This window comes from Tympanuchus pallidicinctus, unplaced genomic scaffold, assembly GCF_026119805.1.
Source record: "Tympanuchus pallidicinctus isolate F22 unplaced genomic scaffold, pur_lepc_1.0 scaffold16, whole genome shotgun sequence".
Taxonomy (NCBI): Eukaryota; Metazoa; Chordata; class Aves; order Galliformes; family Phasianidae; genus Tympanuchus; species Tympanuchus pallidicinctus.
In genome coordinates, this window is record NW_026294679.1 from 3,587,632 (window position 1) to 3,610,401 (window position 22,770).

Sequence of the window (22,770 nt, forward strand, 5' to 3'; positions counted from 1 at the left end):
GTGATGCAGTGGCATAGCTGCCCAGGGACTGGTGGGGTCACCATCCCTGGAGGTGTTCCAGAGCCATGGGGATGTGGGCAGTGGGCATGGTGGGGGTGAGCTGGGGTTGGACTTGGGGATTTGAGAGGTCTTTTCCAAGCCATGGGGAAATCCTATTTGTCTCAGCAATAACAAGACAGCGCTGGGGATATCTTCTCCTTCCAGGTTATCTTTGTTGTGGGTTACGTGTACTGCAGTTTTAAGATTGGTGCTTGCCCAGTGCTCAAGAAGAGCTGTTATCTGCACAGGGTCTTGCTGTGTGCTGTCTGGCTGCCTTGAAGACTGTGCAGCCATGCAGCCTTGTTCTTTGGTGAAAGAAAGAGCTTGACCCAAGCTCACTGCTGAGCTTTTCTCTTCATGGCTTGGAAGCAATCACTGCTGTAGTATCTGTGTGTTCTGTACTCACCGTATCAGGACTGTTTGGTGTCCTGCTGTGAGCACGGAGAACAATTTTCACGTGGTCAGATAAGATGATGGAAACAAGCACACTGCCCTCACCAAAGCCAGCTTTGCAGGAATGCAAAAGGCGTATCTCTGTTGAGCAAGTTGCTCCAGCAGAGCATTTTTAAGTGAATCACAGCTATGCCTGTCCAGAGACTCAGACAAGAGAGCAGGCTTTGGAGTCTGAAAAGAAAGTGAGATGGACCGCAGCCAGAAAGAAGTGCATGATAAAAAATAGCCTGCACTTAGTAAGTGAATTCTTCCAGTACTACAGCAGCTCTTTGCCTCTGGAGCTTTCTGAAGATAAGTACTTATTTGTTTTTGATTACAGCTCGACTACGGGGTATATGGGAGCTGTATTTAGATATGAAAGCTTTTCCTACCTGTCTCTTCCCACCTCCTGGATTTTGGTGATTAAAAATAGTTGGAGTGGAAAAATCCTGTATCAGATTAAACCCTTGTTTCATGTTTCTGTGTTTAATTAGTGCTTTTAGAGGGAATGCCATTGATTTGTAGGGTAACGGTGTGATTTATTCCTTGAAAGTGCATGTAGGCAAGCAGTTTTGTCATCGTGAAGTACTATGATAATCCTGTACTGAAAATGAAACTTCAAGGGCTGTTTAATCTTATTAAATACATAACAAAGATGCTTGTGGCACAGTCAGGCTTATCACTTCTGCTATGCCTAAAAATGTATTTTGGGTGTTCTCTTTGCTTCTACCATGAGTTCCTTGATTCTTTTCTTTTGCTTCATAACAAAAGAAAATGCATATGGCAAATCCATCCTGAAGAAGAATTTTCAGTGATATTAAACTGCTGAGTGGTTTAACCTCCTGTCTGTTCTGATCTTATAGTTTATACTGGATGTTTTTCTGGAGATTTAAGAAAACATGGCTTTTTTTCCAGAAAGGGATGAAAATTAATTGACATTAAAGCTGGTACTTTGCATCACCTCTGGCTTGTGGTGATTTGGTCGCAGTGAGGGGCCAGCTGCTTTGATAGCTGTTAAATAGATCTGATTTCTGCTTGTATACTGAATGCCACGACTTTTAAATCTGGTTCCTTATTTTTGGGAAAGGAATCTGTGAGCCATACAGAATGGATGCATCACTTTCTCTGTTTTCGTGGAGTGACCTCAAGAACTGTGTAGGCTGTATCAGGAGGTTGCTTACTGTAACCAGTGAGTAATAATAATAAAAAAGAATACTGAACTTTGACCACGCGTGATGTTCTAAGCCAGATTCAGACTTAAAATGGCACTTCTGTGAGAAGGCATGCACTGCTGTAATTAATGTAAAGATGAAGTTTTTATACAGTGCACGACTTTTTCCATATGCAGTATAAATCCATTAGTGTTTCTCTAGCAATCCGCTATGTGAGGTGAATAGAAAGTAAGTGAGGCAAAAGATGAATTGCTGGAGATGTTGCACATCACAGCAATGTCCTTTGATCAAGTGCTGAGCACCCAGTGAGCACTGCAGGCAAAATTGTGCTCTGAGTTATCCTTATAAATACATCAGCACAACATTTTGCTCCATACTTGGGGAGGAGGAGTGTCTTAAACAGTGGTGTGAGCTCCATCTGGATGTGGATTCTCAGTGCATGGGACATGTGGGGCTAGCAGCATGGTGGCTGGACGTGGTGGTTTTTGTTCTTTTAGGGTAAGTGTTCTTTACAGATAATGCCCCACAGAATCACAGAACGGCCAGGTTTGGAAGGGACATCAAGGATCATCAAACTTCAACCCCCTGCCACATGCAGGGCCACCAACCTCCATATCTAATACTAGACCAGGTTGCACAGTGCCCCATCCAACCTGGCCTTGAACACCTCCAGGGATGGACGGGGCATCACAGCCTCTCTGGGCAGCCTGTTCCATGCCCCACGACTCTACTTTTTGCTTCAGCTCTAATCTTTGATATAAATCTTGCATGGGAATTGTTTTTAGAAAATGCCCTTATGTGGATCTGCGGCAACTACTGACTGGGCCTGCTCCCTGCTTTAAATGTGGAGGAATGCAGCTTTTGTCTTCTAAACCTTAATTCTAGTTTAGGTCTAACTGACAGCCCATGATGAGCTTTGGTGTTTATCAGTAGGACAGAGGCTGGCTGTCCTCAGATCTGTTTGGTTTTTCTGTCTGGACATTTTGATTTGCACTGAACTCAAAGAAATGATGGGCCTGATTCTAGGTCAAGGTAAAACAAGTGAATTGTTAAGATACAGGATTTTTTTTTGTTGTTGTGGAAACTTCTAGTGATGTGTCTTCTACTGGAAAATAATTTGACTTAAAAGTGGACAATATCAGGCTGAACAGTTATTTTCACAGCAGCAAGAAGCCTGCATCATTTCCAGGAACCTGCAGGAGACTTCAAATGTAGTGATGGATTACTGCGGAAGGCATTGCTCCTCTTTCCACATCTCCCTTTTTCTCCTTGCTTCCAATAATCCCTTTACTCCAGCAGTGTTGATGCCCTAATTAAGTGGTGACTCAAACTTAGTAACAATTTCCTGAGTGCTGCTGGACAAATAATAGGAGTGGGTCCTTATGTGATTGAAAATACTGCTGTTGCTATGATTTTAGAGAGTTTGCAGGTTTTCTGCAAATAGAGGGTTTTGCTTGTTGCCGTTTTCTAGGGAAGTCCCTTGATGAGTCAGGAGCAGAGTCTGTTTGGTTTAGATCTTGAGGAAGAAACCATCTGGGTTAGGGAAGAAGCCGCAGTTATGATTTTGGCAAGATTGCCAATTTTAATTGGCAATTAGTGTTGATTCAGGAGGTTTGCTTTGGCTCTAAAGGCTTTAGGACTGTATGCCTTGAAGAGTATTGTGCTCTTGAACAAGTGTTCAGGAGTTGTTCAACAGACTGAGTGTATAACCATGGGTTATGACCACTATATTCTGGCTTTTAAACTGCAACCAATTGTCAAGTGATTGCCTTAAAAACATCTGTGGTGGCTTGATGTCATTTCTTGGCAGTTGCATTTATTTTTTTTTAATATATATATAAATGTATATACATTAATGGGGGAACTACACAACTTCAATCTGCAAGAGACTGCTGTGCTTTTCTAAAACCTCTGCAGGAGCATTTTTGGATTATTCTTTTATTTTACACTTATTTGTGTATCTTGCAGGGAGGCTGCAGAGATCACTGAATCAAGATCCTCATTTTATTGACTTTATCATTTTTTTTTTGGCAGCTGCTTGATTTCTTTGAGGTAAATAGGAGAGAGTTCAGGCAAAGTTTATTTCCAGAAGTGCTAACTTGAGCAGCCAAATGTGTACAATAAGCAGAACAGAGCAAATCCACAATTATTCCTCTCCTTTCCTGAGCTTGTTTTTTTTCCTATAGACCCATTTTTTTATTACTCATACTGTTTGTTTATAGAATGGGTGCCTCCTGCCCACTGACAGGATGAACTTCCTTGCACTGCTTGCACAAATACCTTGGCTTGCTCTGATGAGACTGTGTGTTTGAGAGCAGAACCTTTGTGCAGCTTCTAATCTTGGCCAGTCCTTGTCTTTTTCAGTAAGCTTGTATGGGGGGAAAAAACTAGTGGGTCAACAGGTGATGTGGGAAAGGGAAATGAATGGTGCGACTGTGCTGCAGTGCTTGGAGTATCAATTATTTTTCTTATATGAGACTTTCATGATGATTTCATGGTACTCTTCTCTTCTTCCTTTCTCTTTTCACGTGAGTCGTGGAAGTTGATCAGAGAATCACCAAGGTTGGAAAAGACCTTCAAACATCATCCAGTCCAACTGTCTACATACCATCAATATTTGCCTGCTAAACCATGCCCCTCAGTACAGCACCTATCTGTTTCTTCAGCACTTCCAGGAAGAGTGGCTCAACCTCCTCTGGGCAGCTTGTTACAGCTCCTCACTGCTCCTTGTCATGATATGGTTGTGAGCTGTTTTGCTTAAAGCCCCACATCTTGTGGCTGCACAGGAGCTTTGGGCTTGAGCTGTCACTAGAGGTGAACTCATGTCTGGAGCTTTCCTGGAGGATGTGGGATCAGCTTTGCTCTGAGATCCCAAAAAGCCTTAAAAGCACAAACTGTGAATTTGAATTGCACTGATTTTCTGCAAGGAAAGTACTTAGGCAGACAGTATTTATCCAGGCTGTTGAAAGCAATCAGAAAACTGTAGATAGAACTGCTAACCATGCCCCTCTGTGCCACATCTCCACAGCTCTGAAATGCCTCCAGGGATGACGACTCAAACAATTCCCTGGGCGGCCTGTTCCAATGTATTGCACTCTTTTGTCCTAATACCCAACCAAAAATTAAGAAGATTCATTAGGGAAAAAAACCTTTCTTTCTCTTGTGTTTAAAAACAAAACAAAAAAAAAAAACCCACACACAAAAAAAAAACAAAAACGCACATCAGCAGACAAAACCTTAGCATGCCTGGCATGGGTGGTGATTAGAAAAATGGAAAATGGACTGGGAGAAAAGAGAAAATCTCAAATTTCAATTGCTGAGACTGCAGAGCCCATCTGTAGAAGGTATGTGAGAGGTGTGCTTTGGCTGGGTTTCCTCTCATCTGGCCTGTGAGTTGGTGGATGGTTTTGTAATTTGTCTTTGACATTTTCAGGTTGTGACTTGCCTAACATGACAACCTTCCCAGGTTGCATCTTCTAATGGCACTGATGTTTCTGTCCCTGGTTCCTGCCTCTGGCCATGGCCATTAGTGAGCATGGCCTTACTCAGTGAAAGAATGGTACGAGCAGATAGTTATAGATTTCTCCCAGCCTCAACTCTTCAACCTTGTGGGAACTGGGGATAGCAACCATCAATATATTAATTAATTGTTTAGTGTCTTCTAAATGCTTTCTAACTTTTGGCCTTGCTGAGATCCATGTTTTAATTATACTGTGTGAAGAAACAAAGTGATGTGGCTCCATTGATATCGAAGAGGGAAAAACTGTTATACGTCAATTTGGAAATATGTTTCTGGTCTACTTGAGGTGTGTTTACTATGGGTTTGTAGCATGCCACTCTTTGATGTGGCAGCAGGAAAAGCTGAGCATATCTAAAGGATAACAAGGCTAATAAAAAATGCAGAACTAAGCGTACTTGCAAAAATTTGTCTTCCTTTTAAAGAAATAGGAGAAAAGAATGGTACATTAAAAATTAAGGACGGTGACCTGAAAAGTAGAAGCTGTATGCTGAGATGTCCAGAAGATGTGTGTCCATGTTTAAAATCTATTCCATCTGGTTTATGTTATTCACAAGGAAGGGAATTTGGGTTATATGACTGAGCATATGAAAGTAACTTCTTTTCATAGTCATTTTGATTAGTCTTCCCTTACAATCCTTTAAAAGAGAGGAGGAAGATTATATGAAGTTTTATTTAAAATAAATGAAAAGAAACTTCAAGTATTTTCTAGATGGCATTTGAAAATATACGAGTATTTGTTTATTCTTGGTGGTATCTATCTTTTTATCCTATCTAGCTGCTCTCTGGGCAAGAATTAAGATATGATGGATACTCCATATTCAGTCTACTGGCTGCCCAGCCAGCACAGTATGGGGCAGTTTTACATAAAGAAGGAGTTGTACAGAGAAACTAGCAATACAAAATCTGGTTTTAACAGTCCTATTAAATCCTCTGTTATCTTAGCTGGACTCTACTTCAGTTTAAAGAAATAATGTAGGACCCGTTGGCTTCAGCAGGATTTTATTGAAATTTGAGGTAGAGGTTCTTTTTTTTTTTCTTTTTTTTTTTCCATTCTGGTGTGTTGTCTCTCTATTATATTTATGTCTCCTACTTAGGAGATCCCCCAGATATTTTCATTTTTAAGAGGAGAGTTGATTTGGCCAAGGCACTTGAAAAGGCTTCTGTGGATTCCTGCTTCGTCAGCTGGTATATATTTATTTACATGCATAGACATGATCATAAATAATTCACCATTCATCTCAACAAGAGGAAATTACATGCTACATTATTCAAGAATGTACAAAGACGCTGCCTGTTGTGTAAAGAGTGTAAGATTCTGCCAGTGAACCAACAGCAGTTTCGCAACTAAAATAAAAAGACATAAATGGTTTATTATCAACTCAAGTCTCATAGATTTTTCTTCTGTCTGCAGTTTGCTTCCTACTTCAGTCAGTACTGAAATACAAAAAAGGTAAACTGTGTCTGTGATTACAACTGCTGGAAATGCTGAATGAGAGGAGTGACAAAGAGATGCTTTGGATTGCTTGCTTTTGTGGCATGAATGAGGAAAGCTTGGGCTGCTTACACTGGGGAAAATCCTGGCGTGCATCCTGCACTGCACAGTGAAAGAATGGGGAATGAATTTAATTAAAACCTCTTGGTGAAGAAAGGGAGTGGCTGTAGGGAATTATGTTCTGGCTTTCGTGTGTTTATTACAGTGGGGTTTTATGGCATGAACATGACAGTGGGAAATCATATTAAATGTAAGCCTGCAACTAACACTTACAGATCCACCTCTCTGTGCTCTGTTAGCTGAGTGCTGCCATACTGCCCTGTGGTAGGTCTTCAGAGATCATCTATTGAAGCAGCTTGTTGCAGTGTGTAAGCTGGCAGAGTTATGGTTGCTGGTGAACTGCAAATTCTCCCTCCTGACTGGTGTGATTAAGATCTCATTTATGCTGTAGCCTAAGCATATTTCTTTTTTCTTTTGCCCTTGTATCACCTTTCCCATAAAACATTTTCCTCAGCTTCCAAAGATGTAGTTAGTAAGATTTTTCTTTGAGTTTATAATATACTCACTGCACCTGACGAGGGTTCAATAAATTCCAGTCCATTTTATTAACATGCAAACGGACATAAAATTGTATGGAGAAGCTTATGCAGCATTTGTATAATCCTGTGCTCTGGATCCATTAATGCATCTCAGATGGCTCTTTTAAGAAGTTTAAGAATTAATGTCAAGTACCCAAACCTTGGATTGATTGTGTGGGAGTGTCTCAGATCAGTCTGTTCAGCCACTAACACCAAGTGAGTTTTAGGTCCCAATTAGAGGAGGACTGGAATATGAAAATAGATTTTTCTTTTAGCAGTGCATAGTAACTGGTCCCTCTGAGATGTGGGCTGATTGTCAGAGTGGAGGAGCTTAGGGGGGAAGGACTGCTCAGAAGTACATGTGTATCACCTAGTATGTTTAATTGTACTGATGCTGTATAGTTTTTTCTAGCTACCCAGATGTTATAACTACCAGCATAACCTGCTGTCTGTTCTTTGTGCATTTTTTTTCCAAGAGGTTGCTGCTTTCACCTCCGTTTTCTTACTGAGGCCCTTGTTTCCATCTCCACTTTATGGGCAGTGTTGTTTGTTTGCTTTTTAATGGAAGGATTTCTGTTTTCATGATTTCTCCTCTTGGAACCTCTATTCCATCCTCCATGAATGATATCCAAATCAGTCTTCCTTCAGTCTCCTCCCACCAACCTTTTTTCCTCGGTGAAATTATCTGCTCAGGTGCCATATTGCTGCCAGAACAGTTGACTGACAAAGAGTTGACTTCCTTCTTATTGCCAAAACCTCCCTTCCTTGTCCTCCCGCTCTCCAGCAATAAGGACTGTCCATGTCATGGTGTTGGACTAGGTGATCTCCCTGATGAGAGAACTGCTGACCTTTTTCCCCACTTCAATCTTGTATCCTCCTCTCTCCTTGCCATTATGTTGGTGCTGAAGAATGGAGGTGTTGGGGGAAGTGGGTGGCTGCTCTCACAGATGTCCACATGGGGACAGACAAAGGGTGTCAAAGTGATGGAACCATTCTATTAAAATCAAATGACAAAAGCCAAAATAAATGTTGACCTTCAAAGGCATACATTACAACTTCTTTTTTTTTTTTTTTTTTTTTTGGCTTCTATTATTTTCCTTTTCAGGTTTTCTTAAGTTTGCTACTTCATTTTTTGGCTTTTGAAAATTGCTTTAAAATATTTCCTGTCTTTAGTTCTCAAACCAAAGTAATTCTTAGGATTCTTAGAAATACAAAATGTAAGTATTACCTGGAATATTGAAGCACATGTATATCTGCTTTTGCATTTGATCATTTGTCTTCTCCAAACAGAGATTTGCTTTTGACCTGAAAAACTGGATATTCCCAATAAGGGATTTAATACACTCCAAAACCAGAAAGTCTAGAGGAACTACACCTTAACATGTGCTTTAATTATGACCATCCCTTGGAAGGCTGATCACTTGGTAGTGCATTTAAGTGTCTGCTCTGAGTTCTGCGTGCAATCACAGAATTGCTCAGGTTGGAAAAGACCTTAAAGATCATCAAGTCCAACTGCAACCTAACCATACTACCCTAACAATGCCAAATATAAGCACAAACAACTCTGAACGCCTCTGGCCGCTCTTTGGCTGTAAGCAACCATGGTGCTTATTAGAGGCACATGCCTTTTGCAGCATGGTCCTTCAGCCTGAACGTGGTACCCACAAGTGCTCGGAATGACGAAACATCCACATGAGGGGCTCCTGCACAACCTCACCTGCACTGAAGTGCTGGCATTTGAGAGGGTTTGCTGGGTCAAGGCTTTGTCTTGGATTTGCTGTGCTGATGGTACATTTCATTTAACTAACACATCTTGACGTTTTTTATTGAGCGGTATGTTTTCAAGATATATTTGACAAGAAATGCTGAAAGCATCTTGCTGACTTTTCTCTGTGTTACTGGTAGTTGCTCTTGTCCCAGAGCCATTAGGTACAGAAGCCAGAGATCCTGATGTGAGTTTTTCATTACATCTGTATTTCTGCCCTTCAATTTACTGAATGCTTTCCTTGTGGCTTCTTTGGTTGGCTGTTGTTTGACCTTCTTCCCTATGGTCTTGAAAGCAGGCTGTTGCCTTTTCCCTGCCTCATCTTCTGACCTGAGTTCCTGCCTCATTTCAAGGAAGTTAATGTAAGGCTGTCGTGCACAGAAGGTGGGAATTTAACTTGTGTTACTGGCTGCTACCCAAAAAGAACAGATTAAAAGCTGTTACAGAGGTCAGTGACCAGATGAAGGAGAGACAGTGGTGTTAACTGTGGCTGCCACAACTATTTGATGTGGGCAGGAGCGTGGGTGGGAAAAAAAACAAAACAAAACAGCAACCCATTGTAGACCTGAAGCCAAGCACTTCCCAGGTTTAATATCGTGAGTACTGTAATTAACATCCTTAGCATGCAGGAGACATCTTTCAAATGCTAGCGTGAAATTGCTGGTGATGAATTGTAGTTCTGCCATAACCTCAAATGAAGGTGAACGTGAGTATTTCTCAGTTAGCTCTTCTGGTTGATGGTATATATGGCTTTGTTTCTTTAGGTTACACGGCACGGATCCTTGAGAGCATCTCTGGGATGATGAAGCTTCCAGGAACAGCAGCCTGGTTTGGAATCTGAGTGCTTTAAGACTATCTGGGAATTTCTACCCACATTTGCCTATTCCAGTGTAAATCAGAGGACAATGAATTCATTTCATTTTTTGCATATTGTCACACTACATAACAATTTTTCTTCTTTCCCATTTTGTTCAATGGGAAAAACTTGAGCCAATGGTGCAACTTTGCAGCGTTCGTCCTGCTGAGCCAAATTCCTGGAAACCACGTCTGCAGTACATCTATTTTTGAAGCTGGTGTTCTTTTTTCTGCATATGCCACACGTGGCTTTTGGAGCGCTAACTATTCTGGGTTGAACCTGCCCTTTTATGTTGAAGAGAATTCATAGAATCACTCGAGGAATTCAATAATTTCAGTCTTTCAGAAAATGACTCATGCTTCAGAAATGTTTTTGTGGCTGTCCTTGGCTTGTTAATGCAGGAGTTTAACAGTATTAATATGAGGCATTGCATTAATTGTTGCATACACTTATTACCAAATGACTTGAACAGACAGTGTTTCAGATGTCGTGGCCATAGCCACAATAACCAGAAGTGTCCTGTTTGCAAAGGAGAGAACGGAATCCCTTTGTACGCTGATAGCAAGCAGATGAAGTTGCTTGCAGTTTTGGAAGTAAGGACTGATCACAGTGAAAGCTGGAATGGATTTTTCTGCTTCAAGAAGGGGAAGCTATGCAGCTTAATATTTGGGTTGGTTATAATGACTCTAGTGATGGCATCCTATGTACTGACTGGAGCCAAGCACAGCCTGTTGTTAATACCATCTCCCTTCCATTACGGAGCTTTTACTAGCAATCCAAGCTTAATGGACAATGAAAGCCTTACTGACATGAAAGATCATTACCAGCCTTCTAAAATTAATATTTCATATGTAAAGGATTATCCAAGCATTAAATTAATTATTGACACTATTACTTCAAAGATAGAGTTTATAACGAGACAGCGCCCTGGTTTAGAAGAGCTGAGGAAACAAGAGCCACATGTAAGTATGAATTAAAGCATCAGAAACTGCTGCATGTTGGTTTGTTTCGAGGATTTGGGGTTGATCTTCTGAGATCAAAACAGTGCAGCTACTCTGATGTATGCATTGTGATTCACACCACCCAGAGCCTCCTGATTTACACCTGTTGAAAAGCTGATATTACAGACCACATCCTTCTGAGTCACAGGGAAATGGATGGGCTGTCTAAACGTTCTTGACACCTGAAACAGAAAATCAGGCAGTCTTCCGACGGCTGTACAATCTAATTGAATTGAGAACCTTGCCTCACTCAAAGTCATTCTGAGTTAGTCACATTTGCCAGCAACCTGAAATGAGAAATAAGAAAGCAGCCTTTCTGTCAGCAGTATGCATTCCTGAAAAAAATGGACATTGCAGACTTTGTGTAGTTCAGATTGGAAGTTAATCTGAGCATTACAACTCTGACTTGAAAAGTTAATTCCTGGGGTGGCAGTGAGGTGGGGAAGTATGGATTCTGGCCTTAAAATCAAAGCCTTTCCCATTGTATTCCTCTCCCACTCCAACTGTTTGTACTGGATTTGGTTTCAATGCCACTAGAAGAAAAAAGTTGTTTTTTTAAAAAGCTAAGGAGTTATGTCCAAATATGTTTCTATTGTTTGCTTACTGTGCTATGTTAGAAAAATAGAGTTGCCATTTTCTTGCTGCCTGTACTGAAATTGTTGTTCTTTATGTTGCAGATGTTTTCAGTAATTCCTAATAAATTCCTTCCAAATAGCAAGAATCCTTGTTGGTATGAAGAGTACAGAGGAAACACAACCACAGACCCTTATACAACAAACTCCTATGCACTCTATTCAAAGCGTTTTCGAACCATATTCGATTACCTCAGGAAGGTGTTTTGGAACCACTTGTACCATTACAAGGACAAACACTACCGGCTGCGCTGTCTCCCCCATTTCTACATCATTGGGCAGCCCAAGTGTGGGACGACGGATCTGTACGACAGGCTTCGGCTGCACCCCGACGTTCGGTTCTCTGCCATCAAAGAGCCTCACTGGTGGACGAGGAAGCGCTTTGGTGAGTCAACGCGCTTTGTGGTATTCAGGAGAGCTGCCTCTATGAAGCTTTGATGCTTCTTGTGTGTATCCGGGATTGCTGGATTTGTTGCATACTGATTTACCTTGTTTAAAAATATATATATCCAGGTGACAGATGCTTTTGTTTGGTGATATTTTGGGTTAAACCTTTGGAGATGATGCACGTGAGGGAATGAGGGGTCTGGAGCACAAGTCTTATGAAGAGCAGAGATTGTTCAGTCTGGAGAAGAGGAGGCTCAGGGAAGACCTCATTGCACTCTACAACTTCCTGAAGGGAGGTTGTGGTGAGGAGGGTTTGGCCTCCTCTCCCAACCATCAAACAGGACCTGGGGAAATGGCTGCAAGTTGCGCCATGGAAGATTTAGATTAGATATAAGGAAAAGCTTTTTCTCTCAAAGAGTGGTCAGGCACAGGAAGGGGCTGCCCAGGGAGGTGGTGGAGTCACTGTTCCTGGTGGTGTTTGAGAGGAGTCTGGATGAGGTGCTTCAAGGTATAGTTTAGTAGCTTAGTGGGTAGCATTGGTGATATTGGGATGGTTGGACTGGATGATCTTGTAGGTTGTTTCCAGCCTTGCGATTCTATGACTTTACTTTTCATCTGGTTTGTTAGCAGTGGTTTGGAAAATCTAAGGGAAAAAAAAAAAAAATTAAAATCCTGGATAAAACTGATGCTGTTTTGTAAAAGCAGGAAGAATAATAGATGGGTCGTGATAGGAGATTTAAAGAATAGCAGTAACTGTTTTACTTTGCAAGGTTTTTCTATAAAACCTTTTTTAAATGAATAGTGCTGGGTTGGTATTTGATACATGGATTTCTTCAGTCCTTCTGATTCAGTAAAGTACAGCTGGTTTTGGTAGCTGCTTTGCTAGACAGCTCTCTCCCACCGAGGAACCTGGACGTATTTCTAATGCTTTTCCTCCTGAGTGGTATCAATATTTCATGACATGACTCTTCATCTCTAGAGGCAGGCAGCAGCTGAGGTTATGGCCTGCTGGAGCAAGGCACATCCATCTCTTGTGGTTGCTTCTTCAAAGGATGGCTGAGAGCCATGGGCCTGACTGCATCATTTTATCCAGCTGAAGTGTTTATGTCCTTCGTGTTCTCTTTCCCCTGGGTGCCAGCACGGGTCAGTCTTGTGGTTAAAGACGAGATGAGACTCAGCAGCTCCAGTTTTAGTTCCTGGCTTTGTTTTGTGCTTAGTGCTTTCCTTAGTACTCAGTTTATTCCACCAGGAACACTCTGTGTCTTCCCACCGTAATGGAGGTGGGGTCCAGCTGCTCAGAGCTGGGGCACTGATATCAGAGTTCACAGGCTTTTCAGTGATATAACCATTTCCAGAAGGAAGATGCTGGTTATCTATGCTTCTATTGTAGGAGTTTTGATCTTCACTGCTTGCTGGGGTGGGCTCAGCCATGGATCTGGGATTTCTAACCTATACACAAATGGCTTTGTTTTCTTCTCTGGATTTGTATTTTCTTTCTTGGCAAGTGCTGTGAGAAAGTGGTTCATTTCAAACTCTGAGTGGTAGCTTGTATGTAGCATAGCACAGAAATAGCTCAGAAGCAGTGAGCTTGGCTTTCTTTGTTTTGAATACAACTAACCCTCTTCAAAGTATTTTAGACATTGTTATAAATTAAGAGCTAAAGCAAAATGATGAAAACAGTTTTGGTTTTGACATAACTAGCTCCAGTTCTGGAGATGCTGGAGGTACCAGTGTACATGGGGCTACTTGAGAACTCAAACAAGAGCCATCATGGTTACCAGGGAGCCTCATGGGAAGGAGCTCATTCTGTACAGGCAGAGGCTAGCTGAAGAGGAATTGATAAGAACTGCCTGCTGGACTGAGGGAGAAAAGTCAGATCAGTGAGGAAAGTGGATTTGAGAGTTGGATGCTGTGAGTGCCACACTGCTTCTCTGTGGGTCTGAAGGTGCAGGGTCCATCAGCAAAGCCATCTGTAGAAATTTGTTCCTTCCATGAGAGTATCTTGTCCGCGACAACTTTCTTTTCATAAATTTTTTTTTTTTTTTAATTTTTAATTTTTTTAATTTTTTTAAAGCTGAAGAATGAGGAAAGCTTGCAGAACCCAGGATCCTGGTGGGAGGGAGATCAGTAGAACTGACCTGTTCATCATTTCAGGCTGTCTGCCATTTGGGAAGACGAAATTTTTTTTTCCTCAGCAGTACTTTATCTGGTGGCTGCCATTTGGATGGGATGGTGCATAAAACAAATAGTCTAAGCTGTGAAACTGAGTCAGCACTATTTAAAAGCCAGCTTGTGGGTATGACTCCTATGCTGCTGGCTATTAAGTCGTTTAGTTTCTAACACTTATCTGGAGAAGAAAGACTCTTTGTTCCATGGCATTCTCTAATTCAGTGATTTTTACAAGACTGACTAATTTCAGCTAAAGCCAAATAACCCTCCTGGGAAGGTCTCATTTCACAAATCATCGCTTTCCTGTTCTGCTGGGATGGCTGATGCTTGGCAGGACTTTGTCCCAGCTTGACTGTCTCTCTTTCCTGGCCCTTAGCCACATCTTCTATGCACAGGTGGGGGGGTGACAATAAATGATGCTGTGCATGCAGGGAGAAGGCTGGTGTCATTGAACGTGCCCTGGAGTGTGAGGTGAGAGAGGAGAAGTGAGGTGCCAATGTGTAGCTTTGCTTTCCTTCTTCTGAAAGAGGAGCACATAAATGATTTCCCAGTTCTGATTTTGCTGAGTGCGGGTTGGTTTGCATATTTGTCGTTAGAGTCTGGTTTTAGTCTCAATACAGTAACTCTAGTGGGAGTCCATATTACTCTGGCTTATACGGTTGTAAATGTAAGCAGAATCTGGTCTTTCACATTCATTCTTAAAGCTAAATTCAGAAGAAAATAAATACAAGCTATTCATGCAGGAGCTGTAAAACATATTACTTAAGATATCTGCTATCATTGTGAATGTATGGCTTAATCGTATAGTATCTTGCATCTCTGCTACTTCATTATTGGCACTTCTGAGTGTTACACTTCATGGCTCTAATTTTGTGCTGCCGTTAGCTGGATCAGATCCAGAAATGTTAACGAGGCTGTCTTCATCTACCCAGCAGTTAATCTTGCACTGCTATATATGTATATGTATATATTTAACTTCTTTCTTTTCACTGTTTCTAGGAATCATTCGTCTCAGGGATGGATTTCACGATCGCTACCCAGTGGAAGATTACCTTGATCTGTTTGACTTAGCAGCTCATCAAATTCAGGGTGTGCTGCAGAGTGAGGCAGCAAAAGAGCACAGCGAGATGAATAACATCATAATTGGTAGGGCAGATACAGCTTCTTAAAATATTTGTATCTGTGGGCTCGTAGCATCTGGAATTGACTGGAGAGGGGCACTTTTAAGTGTGACTGATGCACTGCATAGGGCTGCTGATATTGGTTTCCTCTGCTGTGTGTGCATAGTGTGGAAGTTGTTATAAGATGCCCGAGAAAGCAGAGCATGCCTGATGAACATCAGCGTTTAATTATATAATACAATAAAAAGAGAACAAGGGAATTTCGTTACTCCTTCCAACATAGTTTGTGTTTTGTTATTATTACAAAGGGTTTGCCTGTAGCTTCAGGTTCAAACACTGCAGTGGTATATGTTTCCCCCAGGCATAGCAAACAAATTATGCCATTTGTTTTTACAGTCCCGTAGAAATCCTGAGCAACGCTTTCCATGATAGCAACACAACTCCAGTTGGTTCTTCTCAGGCTCCATCATAAGAGATGTGTAGGAGGAGGTCACCCTTTTGTGTGCCATCATCCCTATGTAGCCTATGGTGGACTGAAATAAACTTAGTGAAACACTTGAGCTGTTTTGTTACCAGCAGAGATAACACAAGTTCCTAGCAGGAAAATATAGGGTCAAGCTGAGGCTATCTGAGAACTAAGAAGCACGGTACAGGATCCAATCACAAGATAATTTTATGGCTCCAGTTGATATTAACTTAGCATTAGAAATGTAAAGGTCCAGTTCAGAAGTGCCATTGTGTTGCTGTGTGGAAGCTTGCAATCAGATCCAGGCTCCATGAAGTGTGCCTGGATTTGCTCTCCACAACATGTGGTGGCCAATGCACTTTTGTGCAACTGGATTATGGTGCCTGTGAGGAAAGTCAGCAGGTATTCTTAAGTTCTGGTTTTGCTTTCTGCTAGAAGCAGAAAACCAAAGGGAAGACGCTTTGGCCTCAAAATCAACCAGGGAAACTAGATGTTTCCACGAAAAGGCTGGCTTGTTGAAAAGAGACTTTTGAAGTAAGCTGAAGTCCTACAGAAATTGGGGTTTTTGCTTCCCTCCCTTCGAGGGAACACCCTCAGAATCTTCATCACGTTCTGACGAAAGAATAATGGACCTGTTGTTGACTTGATGAAATGGTGACATTGTCTTCCATTGCCCAGCCTTGGCTGCAGTCATGTCTGTGTGACACCACCTCAGCTTCTGTTGAAGTCTGCCATCTAAACTGTCAAATATTCAGTGCTGAGCAAAACTCGTAGGACTAAGAAATATTGCCATCAAGGACATCTGCAGATTTTCCTCCTACTTACAGTAATATCTCCTGCCCTTTTATGGGTGAAGTGTTTATACTAATTATATTCCCTAATCTAATCAGCAATGTACATCTTTGATTACTTACCTCCTGTTGTAGCTTTTTCTGGAGCTCAATTGTGTTTCTTTTTCCTGTAGTCTCATTTCTTGTTTCATTAAGGTTTCTGTTCACCTTTCTTATTAAGTTTACAGCAAAAGTCTTGAATGATTATTCTCATTAAGTCATTTTTTTATTACCTTGGTTCAAAAAAAAAAACAAACCAACAAAACCAAAACACACAACCCACAATACTGAAACAAGGCTAGCTTGTCTAACTTGAATTTGTGTGAATATCAGGTTTGCTTAGAATCCTCCTCTTTCTTATTTTGAATGATTGGTAACAAAAATCTAATTAAAGCTGTGAGCATTTCTGTTGTTCATCATGCTACATGATTTTGAGAACTTCAGCTTTGTTGGATATTATTGGGTAATAATTGCATTTTTGCAGATAGAATGATGTCTGCTGAGAGATGAACCAGAGCGGACGGTGCTGCTCTAGCTTGAGGCATTCTGAGCAGGGCTTGTTTGTCTGTGATCATTAATAGGATGAGTTCACAAGATTGTCTTTAGAAAACATAATATGATTATAATCCATTAACGACCAAATACAGAAGTTATACGTTTATTCTTTAGGCAGCTTATTAATTCATATTTTCTTTAAGTCCATAAGAACAGATAATTTTTTTGGTTGCTCTGCAATAATGAGATGTAATTGCCAGCAGTGTTTAATTTATCTCATGTCTAGTATGGCTCACTCTTTGCAGATATTAAATCTGTATTATTACACAATAGAGAATACTGTCAAATTACTAGGAGGTGTTTTTTTGTTTGTTTGTTTTTTGTTTTGTTTTTTTTTTTTTAATGTATCAGAAAACTAAAATTATAAGAGTCAGGAGAGACCAGAATTATTTTATTTATTTTTCCCCCTTTTTTAATTCCTGATGGCCATCTTGTTTTGAGAAGAGTTGCCTTGTGGAACCCAAGCTCTCCAGGGCTGCATGCATTAGGGCAGCTCCTTAAGCTTCTGTTAATGCTTCAGCATTGTTTGGTGTCTCTAATTGTCCTTTGCTTCTGCCCCACTTGTGGATGCTGGTAGTGGCAGCTGATCCAGCTGAGATTATTTCTGTGGAGTGTTTTGGTCTGTGGCAAGAATAACATCCCATTTATGACTAAGTGCAATGACTTTATTTAGTTCTGCTAGCATCTGTGTATGCAGATGTGTTCAGCTTTGTTCACTCTACGTGAGCTAATTAGGGAAAATCCTATAGAGAGCATCAAATATGATCAGAAGTCTTTGGAGCAGTGGAGTATGAAGGAAGATCAGAAAAAAACAGAGAGGAAGAGGCTGCGTTATAAGAGGATGTGGAGATGGTGAGGGTCTACAGTGCAGCCAGACACTTATTGTGCAGAATGCTTCCCATTCTAAGGACCACCAAGCACAGGCTCTTAATGAGGTTCTAGACTTCAATTATCAGCATGATTGAGGCAAGTGTTGCTTAGGAAGAGTTTTCAGCTCAGCCCTTGCTATTGGGGAGATGTCGTGGTGACTGTCCAAGGCCCTTCCATCCCTGCAGCACCTTATTCTGTTGCTCTGGGCATGCCTTGTCTCCTTCTCTGCTGGCACAGGTACAGCTGTGCGATGCTTCTTGGCCTGGCCATCTCCTCTTGCCTTCTCTTGGGTCTTTTATGCTTTTGCTTCGCTCAGCATGAGATCTGGGCCGAGTGCATTTTAATTGACAAGTCAAAGCATGCTGGTGATCAGGCAGTGCCTTGGTTAATTAATTTAGAGCGGAAAAGCAGAGCTGTTGTGGACACCCAGCTTTAGCCAACAGACCTGATCTCCTCCCTTTGAAATGAGGCAAAGTGAACATGACAGAAGATTAATGTGTTTTCTAACGACTCCGAGACTTTACTAATGAATCACATTATGCTAAGCTGGTTTGGAACAAATACCTAATTCACTTTGTATTTTGGCAATCTTTTAAAGTCTTTATTGGACTTTCCCAAGAGATGAAAACAAGGAAAATCATGTGAAAGTCTACAGGTCTGCAACACTGTTATTTTTTTTCATCTCATTACCTTTGATTGAAGGGATAAAAAAAAAATAATGAAAAATCTCTTTAACAAGAATTAGCTTTCATTAAGCTTTCAAAGTCTGGAAGTTGCCAAAAGGTTTTTATATATGTTTTATTAACATATCCATGCCACGTGAATGCCAGTATGACTTCAAAAGAATGGGAAGGCTGAACCATTCAAAGCATCATACCAGATCATTTATTCTAGTTGGAGCATCACACACCTTGCTCTGGCAGGGATGCTGCTGTTTGTGCTTCTCCCTGTAGCACTGCTTTGAGAGTAAGTAGCTTAAGAATCTAAGAATGTAAGAATCTGGCACTTAACCGTGTGCTAATCTTTAATACTTGACTTCTTTCATAAAGGGATGCTTCAAATTGCAGCGACTGAATTCAGTGCCAGTGCTTTTTTTCTTTCTGTATTTCCCATGTGCTCTCCAGCTTTCCTGTTTCTGTTCTAAGCAATACTGATCCACTGAAGTGCTGGTTTCCACTTCTTGCACTGGTTTGTTGCAAGCTGTAGCTTGCAGTGTTCTGTCACTGGGGAGCAGCAGCCAGAGCAGTCTGCAAGAACCAGTAAAGTGTGCTGGAGTTTGCAGCTTTTAAATGGTTTATAACAGCAATCAAAATTCCATTCTGATACAAGAAATGAAATGACTTACCAGGAGAGATGCTTTCTATTTCCAGGGGAAGCCAGTGCCTCCACCATGTGGGACAACAATGCGTGGATTTTCTTCTACGACAACAGTAGCGAAGGAGAACCTCCCTTCTTAATCCAGGATTTTATCCATGCCTTCCAGCCAAATGCCAAACTTATCATCATGCTGAGAGATCCTGTTGAAAGGTGAGCAAGGGTTGTGTTGTAAAAGTATGCGAGAACATTTACATGCTTCGGTATAAGTAATCCTGTGAAGTGCTTCAGTTCATATTAAATAATAAGCTTGATGCCTTTGAGGACATACCACTGCAAATAAATAAGATTGCAGAGAGCTCCAGGATCAGCAAGTGATAAACTTCTTCAGTAATAAAATGCATAATGCACCACTCAGAGCTCACTTAAGATGATGTTATCCTGCTGAACTAACAACTACCCAGGAGCTCACCCTTGGCCTTTCCTGTCTTTGTGAAGGAAGGGCTCTATCTTTGCAAAAGTGTAAGCTGCTTTTAAATGGTTTTCCATAGTTTTGGCCACAAATGTCCTTTCCATTCTGCATTTTACTTCTCTCTCCGGTCTTCCTCCAGTCTTTTAGGGGACTTCTTTCTGCTGTGTCCTCTGCAGGAGGAGGAGGATAGATATTGGGGAGGGTGGAGGAGGCCTTTTCAGGTGCCTATTCAGGTAACTTGGGCCAGGTCACGGGGATCCTTGTCCCTGGAGGTGTTCAAGAACTGTAGAGATGTGGTACTGAGGGACGTGGTCAGTGGGCATGGTGGGGTTGGGCTGGGCTTGGTGGTCTTAGTGGTCTTTTCCAACCTATGACAGAGGCAAGCAGGATGCAGATGTCAGCAGGCACCTACACATGAGTTGCAGAGCTGTGCAAGTGCTTCCCCGTCTCCCATGGCAGCAAATACAGATCTCAGCTTTCAACTGCTTCTCCTGACCTCAGGATTGAGCAGATGATAATGCTATGCAGGAGAAGTAGTTGAAGTGGCTCCCTCATGTAAATTAGCAACAAATTCCCTGATTGCTTCATCCTCCATAATGTGTGTGCCATCTATAATAAGGATGAGATGGAAAGTGAGCTTCACCTCCTTTATTGTCTTCACAATCAATGGCTTCTTTTTGTTTACAATTCCCAGTGCCCTTGTTGGTGACAGCTCACGTGAATGGCAGAAGGGGCACCTGGGGACAGTCATCTTGCAATATTTGGGAGGGTGAAGGAGCTGCACAGAGCCTGGTGCATGAGAGCCCACCCCCAGAACAGGGGATGTTTGAAGAACCTCTAGGTTTGGGGCGGTGGGCATCTATATCCCATTGTAATGGATGGGTATAGAGGGTAATGACTTTAAGGAGCTGGAACAGCTGAAATCCCAATCAGTGAAGGTTTTATTTCCAAGCAGATGTCCCCAGAATCAAAAACAGATGGGAAGAAATATAGAAAAACTCTTGCTCTGCAGAGAGAGAGAGAGCTTGTCTTCAATATTGTAGCTTTCCATAAGATGTCAGCAAGTCTTTGACAATCTGGGCTTATTTTAATGGATACTAGAAAAACTGAGCACTCCTATTAAGCCTTTCAAACAAGTGACATCCTGCCCATGCTGTATGTGATGCCTGCTCTGCCCCATATCTCTGTCCCAGCTCATTGCTGTAATCCTCAGGCACTGCTGGGCCTCGGTGTCTTCAGCACTGCATAGTCTGCATACTGTGCTTAGTACTGTCCTTCTGCTCTGAAACAGAGCCCTTCCATTTAAATACATTTTTCCCCCCTCCTTTTATTGCTCATGAAACAGGACTAATCCTTAACTTTTGTGGTAATTTTTCCAAAATATGAAGCAAACTGCCAGTAAGATATTTCAATTTTTTTTTTTTTTTTTCAGGCAATCAGCATTAAATTAGTATCTGTAGGATATCACTGATGCAAACAGTCTGCTGAGGTGTTTCTCCAAGCAGTTCTCAAAGCACCATGATCAAACACAACATGCAGTGCATGGTATGGCAGAATAGTGTTAATTCTGTAAATGGAGAAACCTTTGGGAATTTTCTGCTTATAGCACAGAGAACAAAGGTGGGATGCAGTGGTTGGAGCTATGCACTGCCTGTGCAGCTGGGTGTTCTGTGGGCTGATGCCAGGCAGCATCACCTAAGCACTGAGTTGGTATCTGCTGGTTGGGAAGGACTGGCAAAGGTCAGGATTGTCATCCTTAATAGTTGTGGCATTGGGTGCTACTGCTTCTTTTTTATAGTTGGCCATAACTTGCATTTTAAAGGGTGCAAAAAATTAAATGAAAGCCAGTCTGCAACATATGCATCTCTTTTCTTCCTTTTTAAGTGAACAGATAGTTTTCATTTATGTCATGTGGGAATTAAGATCCTGTTGTTGCAAAACCCCAAAACAAATAAGTGCAAAGGGGGGCTATTCCTGTGCTTAAGTGCTTTGCTGGATTAGAGCCGAATCTTTCCAAATAAAGTGATGGATTTCTTTTTTTAAAGCACCTGTGGCAATTTAGGGAAGTTTAAAAATAAATAAAGCTAGTGCAGTACAAAAGGCTGCCACAGCAATAAAGGGAGCCTGTGTCTTCTGAATGAGGCTGATAGGATCAATGGACTTGTGTTGAGGGGTGGTGCTGTGGAGTTGTGATATGCTGCAAACACAATGGGAAAGCAACTCCTTCTCAGGTGTTTCAAGGTTGACTAAATAAGAAAGAAAATGAAAATACCGTGTTCCACAGATGGTTCACTGTCTTAACATTGATGCCACGCTACAGCGTCTGCCTTGTCTCTTTCAACCAAGTGTTGTTGGAGGAGTTTAATCAAGTTCTTAAGGATTAACACACAAGTCGATCCGTTGTTTGGATCTAGGTTCTAGACTGTCTTCCATTCCACTTTCCCCCCAGGGACAAGATTTTAGGTGATCTTTTCTGAGCAATGTTAAACAACCATAAAACATGTGCTAAGAGTTATGCCATGAGGGGATACCTCCTGAGTTTAGAGGAATTCTGCTGCTGGTGGCTGACACAAGGCTCTGCTCCTGCCAAGAGATAGGGCCATGTCCTGCTGTCCTCAGAAATGGAGTGGGACTGGTAATTTGGGGGGAATTTTGAGAAGTTGATCTGGAAACTATTTGGGATTTAAGGTGGAGTAACTGCAATAACTGGAATTTTTCCTATTTTTAATTTTTGTTAGTACCAGTTTGGTAATTACAGAAAAATCACTGTTTCTAACTCATCCCATTCCTCTTTTGGTCTCAGCTGTAAGCTGTTTCTATCCATAGCCATGCAGAGCATGTGGTACAGAGGGGTACTAATATCACCTGAGATCAGTTCTACCATACATGTAAATTATGTATGTTCACTGGAACAGGCTGACACTTGAGCATCCCCTGAGATGGGACGCCCGCAGCACATTTGGATAACTTGCTCAAGGCCAGACTGGATGGGGCTCTGGACAGCCTCAGCTGTTGGATGGCAACGCTGTACAAAGCAGGCACTTGGAACTGAATGTTCTGTAACGTTCCCTCCGACCTAAGCCATTCTACATGACCAGA

At 41.6% G+C, this 22,770-nt stretch overlaps 1 protein-coding gene across 3 annotated transcripts in view; it reads left to right on the top strand.

Moving 5' to 3' along the window:
- The window catches only part of CHST15 (carbohydrate sulfotransferase 15), a 44,825-nt gene that overhangs the window by 17,425 nt on the left and 4,630 nt on the right, over nucleotides 1-22,770 (top strand). Inside the window, exons 2-6 of one of the 3 annotated variants that reach the window (XM_052676853.1) lie at nucleotides 6,106-6,177; nucleotides 9,763-10,816; nucleotides 11,533-11,872; nucleotides 15,043-15,189; nucleotides 19,256-19,412. In XM_052676853.1, coding sequence (XP_052532813.1) covers nucleotides 10,250-10,816; nucleotides 11,533-11,872; nucleotides 15,043-15,189; nucleotides 19,256-19,412 — 1,211 coding nt within the window. In that variant the 5' untranslated portion in view covers nucleotides 6,106-6,177; nucleotides 9,763-10,249. Of the gene's footprint in view, nucleotides 1-630; nucleotides 729-6,105; nucleotides 6,178-9,762; nucleotides 10,817-11,532; nucleotides 11,873-15,042; nucleotides 15,190-19,255; nucleotides 19,413-22,770 lie in introns of those variants that run through there. The other 2 variants (XM_052676854.1, XM_052676852.1) reach the window with 2 other exon arrangements.